This window comes from Diachasma alloeum, unplaced genomic scaffold, assembly GCF_001412515.2.
Source record: "Diachasma alloeum isolate Michigan unplaced genomic scaffold, Dall2.0 Dall_scaffold_00308, whole genome shotgun sequence".
In the NCBI taxonomy this organism is placed as follows: domain Eukaryota; kingdom Metazoa; phylum Arthropoda; class Insecta; order Hymenoptera; family Braconidae; genus Diachasma; species Diachasma alloeum.
In genome coordinates, this window is record NW_021680447.1 from 925,893 (window position 1) to 934,822 (window position 8,930).

Here is an 8,930-nt window from a genome sequence, read left to right on the forward strand (position 1 = left end):
TAGCCTCCTCTCTCACATATCTCCTTACTGAAACCCCAGGTTAATGTTTTTCATAATATCAATTCAGTGAAATATTAATTAGTGTTGTGATAAAACGGTTAAGAAATAAAATAAGTGCCCTTTATTTTCGCTTCATGAGGTGTATAACGCTGTAGATATACATTGGCCTGTCAAACGTTCCACATACGTTTGCCGCGCATTCCGCTTTTAATATGGGAGAGAGGATATGGAGGAGAGGTTAAAATAAAATTAATAGGATGATATGCTGAATGACAATGTTTACTCATTTTTAACTATTGAATGAAATTTATCATGTAATAGAAAACAGTCAGGGATCAAGCTTTTATTGTGCGTTACCGGAATTTTTACTATGCAGCACCGGAATTTTTCTGGTGCTAGACAATTGAACCCACTTTACCAGACGGCACGGTAATTTTTGCCTGAATTTCGCCTGAAAAATTCTGGAATTTTTTTCTCCGTGTAGATAACCAATATCATTTTTAGCTTTTAACATTACAATATTAATTGGAACTTCGTGAGACACGTGGAATTCACGGCGATAAGACTCCTTGACGCTATAAACTTCCCCGAGACCATCCTGTGAAAATAAAATGCGGAATTTGTAGAATTATCGCTTCCTGTAATATATTAAACAAATCGCTGATTCAAACGATCACTTACAAAAGATGGATTCTGAAAATTTTCCGTCGGCCTTTATCACTGTTACGCTAGCCTGTACCATTTGACCCTTACGATTGCTCTCTTTGCCTCTCCGGTACATAATCTACTATTTTCAATTTCCCGGCCCAAAGGGAGGAAGAAATTGTAATGACCCCACAGATCGGATGCGTGAATTTAATGATTTTTTCGCTTTTCCTTCCCCTTAGGAACTCTCCTGCGCTTTTTAGGGCCTGGTTTTTATGTGTCTCTCTCCAACAAATGGTGGAATTGGTTTTTTAGTTTCTTGACAAGGGACGTTATTCTAATTACAACGTAAATTGATGGTTTTTTCATCAAATTTCACATTCTCACTGACGTCTCCTTCATTTCGAGTCGAACTTCCATTGCAATTTGCACCTACGTAATTTCAACGTTTTTGAAGTGATTGATGACGAAATCGTTTGATTTACCACTGGATATCCTATTTTACTGAAGATGAAAGCAACGTGAAGTTGTTTTATATCGAAATATCTCGAAACTGCCTGACCGCTAATCCGCAATTTTGATTGGTCAATGAGTCACGTGAAGTAGTCGCTGAAAAAAATCCCCGGTATTTTCAAANTTCATTAAAACAAGGTGGGCGGTATTGGACGCATGCCGAGCGATATTACCCTCAAAGTTCGATTCCATCGCTCGCTGGCCGATGGCAATTGAATTATATAATTAAATATGTTAAATGTTAATACAAAAGCTGGCCTTTCCCATCTTCAAGTAAACACCTCGAAGACTGCTGGTAGAGAGCGGCGGTGAAAAAAACGACTCATTTCCCTTAGGTGGGTGGTACATGGCACCAGTTTCCCTATAACCTTGGCTAGGTATAACCCTTGCAAGGTACGATCCTTGCCATACTTGACCCTTGCGGCGTTCGACCCGCGCGAGGCGTGATTACTCATCATTCTATCCTTCCTGATATGATAAACATACAACATGAGTCAAATATAATTCCTTTCCTACTCAATTCTTTTCTGAAGACTTAGTCTCCTCTCCTTTTCTTGCAAGCGTTGGTTACTTAAATTTATAATGAGAAAATTCTGTCTTCTATTGGATTTGATAATTTTTTCATTTCAATCGAGGCTTATCACATATTCAAATTTTTCTCTACTGAATTCTAACAATTGGAAATAGAAGAAAAGGTAAGTGCAGATGTGCCCGGCAGTTGAAAAGTTACCATATCTACTAGACAAAAATAATTATTTTATGAAAGAGTAGAATAATTGGAGAATTAATTGAATGAATTAACCTCGGTGTCGCCTTGAATGAAATAACTGAATGAATTATTTCCCGAATTATTCAAAATCCAACATGAGCGTATTCTGCGTTTGGTAACAACTGGGCTTCATCCTTGAGATGTTGACAATTTTTTACACGGAGAGAAATGTACGAGAAAAATTACCGTGCCCGCACAGTAAAGTTGGTTCAGATGGTCTTTCCAGGCCAAATGTACCGCAAAGAGTAGGAAAAGTACTGTTGCACGAGTCATTTTTCGGATAAATGTGGGGAAAAATTCTTGTGCAGCACGGTAAAATCGAAGCGACAGTGAATTTTTACGAGAAATACGAGAAAAATTATGACACTGACTGGCAAATTTTTCCGGTGCTCTACCAGAATCCTAGGACCCGATCGCGCATTCGTAAGATTTCGGTACTCTTCGTCCCCCCTCCGCAACCACGAACATCGACTCAACGTGACCAGATGATTTATTCCGTCGCCTCCTCTAGCCTCCTCTCTCACATATCTCCTTACTGAAACCCCAGGTTAATGTTTTTCATAATATCAATTCAGTGAAATATTAATTAGTGTTGTGATAAAACGGTTAAGAAATAAAATAAGTGCCCTTTATTTTCGCTTCATGAGGTGTATAACGCTGTAGATATACATTGGCCTGTCAAACGTTCCACATACGTTTGCCGCGCATTCCGCTTTTAATATGGGAGAGAGGATATGGAGGAGAGGTTAAAATAAAATTAATAGGATGATATGCTGAATGACAATGTTTACTCATTTTTAACTATTGANCAAAAAATTTTTCTGCGTCATATTTTTCATTTTATCATGTGTGAAGTTTATCTTTATATCAAAACATATCTAAATTGCCTAATTGTTGATCATGAGAAAATAAACATAGTATTTCTAAATTTTTTTAACGCACAAATTATTCTTCACTTCCCAAATTTCAATTTTTTCATATTTATCATACGCAAAAATGATCAATTCTTGCTTCTCACATTTTCATACATAAATTCTAAACTCTACAAAATTCATGAAAATTCTTCGGTTTTCCAAATAATTCGGGAAAAATCTTTGAAGATCTATGGTTATCTGGAAAACTGTGAAATTTTCCGAAGAATTCAAGACATTTTTTCAGTTTTTCAGGAAATCAATTAATAACCCTCCTCTCATTTTTCAATAATTACAGATTTTAATCAGATTATTTTAAAAAGTAAAAAAAAAAGATTTAATCGAAAATTAAAAATTATTCATTGATGTTCCACTCTTCATTCTCTTAATTCTCTCTAAGTCATTATCAATATTTATAAAACATCTATGAGTATATGAAGTTTAATAAATTCGATGTCTTCATTTTCACAAAAAAAAGATGAGCGCGCGCGAAACCGCCCGCACAGATCTAGTATTAGAAGAAGTTGGAAGTATGAAGGCATATGTATCGGAAATACGATAATATACTATTAACTTTTCACATGGAGCTTGCAACTGTTTTGAAAATATTCTCCTAAAATTTTATTTTCAGACAGATAGCGATAACATTAAAAGTTATAGAAAACTCTGTCGATGTTGTACAAATTCTAATCATTTCCTTGAAGTTATTAAATTCACCTCGTAACTTTTTCAATGCGTGGTAAAGGACGAAATTTGATATCTTCCTACTACCTCGTCAAATTTTGTTGGCTAATGTATGTGAAGGACACCACAAGGAAACTCATCAAAGTGATAAAAATATCTGACGCAATTCGCCTATCGTCCATTTTTTACGCCCCTGCAAATTTTAATTTTTTAAATTTCAAACTTCATTAATTTTTACGGAAAAAAATTCAAGTATTTTTGTATCTCCATGGAGATACTCGAATTCTACGAAGATTTATAAACATTGAGATGAACAACAAGATTGATACAGAAATGCATTTTTCGAAAAATAATAGTTTTCCGCCAAAAGTAATGAGAATGAGTAATGAGAATGTGTAATGAACCATTTAATAATTCTACGATACTTTTTTGCCGATTTCAATTGAAAAATCCGCAGCTTTTTCGATCTTTTTTTTAGTAAGAGAATTAGGATACACGGAGAGAAATGTTGAGTAAATATTATGGAACGAGAAAATTTAAGTGGGGGTATCGCAATTTTTCACAGGAGATTCAGATGGAAATTACGGAACGCTCTGGAAAAATTCTGTGACAGTTCCGCAAATTTTCCCACAACCACATTTCCCTCCGGGATTACGGAAAAGATACGTAATTTTTATTGAATATTTCTCTCCGTGTAGGAAAATTGTTCATTGAAAAATTAAAAAAAAGGATTTCTCCACTCAATTGAAGCAGTTTCAGGATATCCTATTCTATTTTTCGAAGGGATATGATTTTTGGAAACTTTTTGGAGGTCAATCCCCTGAATCTTTCAGACGCAACAAGTGGATACATAAATTATCATTTTTCGAGGACTCGACTATGTATTTCATAGACATATTTGTGGACGTCCTCGTGGAGAGGGCCTACTTTGTTGATATAGATTTATGTATATATATTTCTGTAACGGGGATAACATTCCGGGTATTTTATGGGGAGACCGCGGTAACACCTCAAACCTTCGTTGGCGCAAAGGACGCATTGAGCAATTTCTTATATATGATGAGTTGTTTAAAAGTGGGAAAATGATTACTACAAACGATTTGCCCCCGGAATCAACGAAAAGCGTTTTTAGTTTTTACCTTTAAAATCATCCGAGTGCCTCGGTTGTCATCCGATTGACAATTTTTTTTCAAAATGTTCCTTAGGCTCCAAAAACGAAAGGTATGCATCCATTTAACGATTCAAAAAAATTGAAAAAAATTAAAAGTTGAGCCGAATCAAATTTCGATTCAATGAATACGGGAGCCAGGAAAAATTCCACAGGTGCTGCAATTTATTACATCTACAAAACACACACATTCGCAAATTTAAAAAAAAACTGTGCGACCATAAAGATCATTTCCGTGGTATGACATCACCTGAGATTTTCCCTATATATACTCAACCCGAAATCGAACTAGCATCAGTGCTTCGTCAATTTGCTTCGTTCATATAGAGCACCAGTTTCATAATATATTTCAAAGTGGTGGTAGATCAACTTGTATATTTCAATTATATCATCATCATTTTGTCCTTAAAATGTGGAAGAAAGAAATTCTTGTTTTATTTATCATACTCAGTGCTTATCAGGCCTCGGGTTTGATAGAAGACATGCTATCAATGGGTAAGAACCACAAGATTATATAATGCGGAACTCTGCATATCATTCATCGGCGTTGTGACATAATTAACTATTTCATTATACTGTCCGTAAAAGGGCGTTTCACGGACAGTAGGATGAAAATATATATTATGTGACTATAGGCACGATAAACTGCAATTCTAACCGCGCTTCATTCGGCTACACGGAGAGAAATGTCTACTCGTGCTTCGCACTCGTGATTTTTTAACCTGAAAAACTCTCTTTCGTTTGTTTGCAACGAACCTATCGGAAAATACCCGATAATTTTGAAGCTCTTGTGGTATTACAAGTGAATATTTCTCTCCGTGTAGATATCTTTTTTTGGGCCCGCTACATCAAATAGTTTGCATCGCACGGTGCGCAAATTATTTCCTGACGAATGCGATTGTAATCTGCGCACTCGACTCGGTTTATCACATTCGTCAGAAATTACTTTGTAAAGCTCATGATGAAATATACTATAATCTTCATGTGGTACACGGAGAGAAAAGTTGAATAAAAATTTTCTAGAAAATCGCGGCAAATTTTACCATACGAAAGATAATCATGCACTGTTCAAAATTGTCGTCTGAATTTTACATACCAAATTGCGGAAATTTCTATTATGTTTAAGTTCCACCGAAATTCCAGGAAATTTTGTCATTGAAACATCAAATATTCCGTTGATTTTCTATTCAAATGATCTGGAAATCAATAAAATACTTGATTTTTTTACACACCTGCACGGAAAGTTTGTACTTTGCTCCCTGATGAACAGGAGGAAAGTGAGTATTTCCCGCCCTAGGGTGGAAAGTACAATCTTTCCTTTGCAGGCGTGTTAAAAAAAATCACGTGCACCTCAGGCGGGGAAAACATGATTTTCCACACTTGGTGCACAATATACTATTTTACACTTGTGTCGAAATGTAGAGGAGAGTGAGGTTTAACGGACCACGTTCAATCGTCAATTTTTTTCTAAACAAATCATACAATTTGCATGGATTGAATCTCATTTGAAAAATAAAAAAATCTTGAAGATTTGAAAAAATTGAGAAATTTGAACTAGGGCATTATCGAATTATTGACTATTATACACTGTTAAAAATTTTCGCCTGAATTTTCCGTGCCAAATTCCGGAAATTTTTATCGTGTTCAAGTTTCACTAAAATTTCAGAACATCTTGTCATTGAAAAATCAAATAGTCCATTGATTTTCTGTTCAAATGATCTGAAAATCTATAAAATACTTGATTTTTCAGTTCAATTATTCTGTAAAAATTCAGAAAAATCAGGAAAATTCAGGGAAACGTTGAACATTCATGTCATTTCGTTTCTAAATATTCATGTTCCATTGAAAATTCAATCAAGTTGTAAATTTTCGATCTCATTCCCACCGTAAACTCATGAAGTTCCGTGAATTCTACTTAAAACTTGAAATTTCATAATCATTTTTTCCCTAAATTCAATTCAATGTCACTCTCATGAAATTTACTCTAACTTCTTCCGTGAAATTTCAAAAAATTTCTACTAGTGTATACTGTATTTTACCCCACTCTCCCCAGTAATTCTTACACATAGCTATATAGAGACAGTTCATATTAAATTCTTGGAAATTGCTTCCAGGGAAAACCCTGTGGAAGCTTGTGGGGAAGCTTCAAGACGTTCAGGACCATTTCGACGCTACTACAAGGGCTTGGGACACAATAGTCTTTAATCCTTCATCTGATGATAATACTGAACAACTTGAATTCATATCCAAACAAATCTCGGAATTTAAAACGTTCGCTACAACTCACTTCAATGAAATACAACGACTGTTAAAAGCGTTGCCAGGGAAAATTAAAATTGATGATTATGAAAAAGACTATAGAATTTATGTTGGTCGGATCGATGCCATGCATGCTGACCTCATGGATTTTCTCGAGGACAAAAAGGTATCAGAATGGAAAGAAGGAAAACACATAGAAGAGGAGGTGAGAAAGATACTTCCCGAATTGGCCATTATACTGGGTGCAAACGTAAACGGTGAAGGACTTATCAAATTCATTGCTGAACAAGAAGAGGTAAGTATTGCGTGAAAGATCATTGGAATATCATTCTTTATAAATCCTTAGAAACTCTGCTCACTCAGCGTCCAGGCAGCTCCAGCACCAGAACTCGTACTCGTCTAGCCCACTTTTATTAGATTTGTGGCTAATTGTTGATTGGATTGACGAAATGAACTATTCACTCTATTAAAAAATTTTGTCTGAATTTTCCGGCACATTTTTTGGAAATGATTATCGAATTTAATTACCACTGAAATTTCCAGGAATTTCGTCAGTGAGAATTCAGAATTTCGTGGAAAAATAAAAGAGAACTGTAGATTTCAGTTCCATTTTTCCCTGTAAATGAATAAAAAAACAGAAAATTCCGGCAAATATATTCTCGAATTTTCAAAACAGTGACACTGAATGCGAGTTAGGGGAAAAAAATCATAAAATTTCAGGTTCCACTAAAAATTTAGTAAAATTCTGGAGCGTTGGGAGAGCACCCGATCCATAATGGAAAGGTCGCGGGTTCAAATCCCGGTCTGGCCTATCCATTTTTTTCAGTAAAACTTCTGGTTATTCATATTAAGAATAATCCCGGTTCTCCCCCTACCTCATCCAAATCCCAGCCACTCATTTCCTATGACGTTACAAAGATGTGAAACACTATATAAATTCCCTTCTTTAATGTAAAAAAAACTGGAATTTTAATGAATTTTTAGTGAAACCTGAAATTTTGTGATTTCTTTTCCCCTAAATCGCATTCAGTGTGTCTGTCCTGAAAATTAGTAGTCAACTGGCCATGAAAGTTCATTTTTTTTTCCGACAGTGGAAACTCAATATAGTATTTTATAATTCCTGTTTAAACAGTTCACTTTTCGAGGCGGTTTAGCGGGTGTAAAGTGGTTGTTTGTCGGACTTCATGTGTAAAGTCGATTCTCGTGCGTTGAGCTACCTACGCCCTTCAACTTTACACACTTCGCGCTAAAACGGAACACTTGACTCCCACTGCACTCCCGAAATGTGAACTGGGCCGGTATTACAAAAACAGCAAGTGTTACACGTGAATAAAAACACAAACAGGGGTGGCGAGCATGGGACAACGAGCATATGATAGTGAGCATGTCACTGAGTGATGTCCCGAGTCGAATAATTGGACCTGACAAATTCTACTTAGGTCTCTCCGTTCAGAACTGGATAGGTCTTGGGAAGCCTCTTCCCAAGTGCTTCCGAGACCTTTCTACCTCTGGTTATGTCCCACTTCAGCACTTGTTAGGTGTAAGCAGGACTTGCATTCAGACTTTCCAAATCCTTGCCGGTCCCCGTAATTCTATGGGCCTATATTAAATCTGCGTTCATATCCCTATTTACTCATGCGTTATTGAAATAAAAAATGCAATTATTGTTTTTTTTTTAATCTCGAAAATCGACATTTCACGGGAGGGTGGAGGGGAGATGCATGTATGCGGAGGCTTGACATTTTTATCCAACAAGCGGAGAAGGTTGCAGAATCTATTCTAGCCACTCTTGCCCCTCCGCTTGCATGCATTGTCCAAATAAAAAAAGAAAGTGTTAACAAATCTGACCCTTGTTCCAAGTAAAAACCGAAAATCTGACCCTGTGGCCGCCGGTGAAATTTTTTTTTTTCAGTTTTCACTTTTTCCACATACTTTTGAGAGTTCTGAATAGTCCGTCGCTTAAATAGTTGGAATCAACGTT

General features: G+C 36.0%; 1 protein-coding gene across 1 annotated transcript in view; it reads left to right on the forward strand.

Moving 5' to 3' along the window:
* The first annotated feature begins 4,999 nt into the window (after window positions 1-4,999).
* Window positions 5,000-8,930, forward strand: part of LOC107039882 — a 15,335-nt gene continuing 11,404 nt past the window's right edge. The window contains exons 1-2 of the mRNA XM_015259746.1: window positions 5,000-5,185; window positions 6,805-7,244. Coding sequence (XP_015115232.1) covers window positions 5,101-5,185; window positions 6,805-7,244 — 525 coding nt within the window. The 5' untranslated portion in view covers window positions 5,000-5,100. The remainder of the gene's footprint in view (window positions 5,186-6,804; window positions 7,245-8,930) is intronic.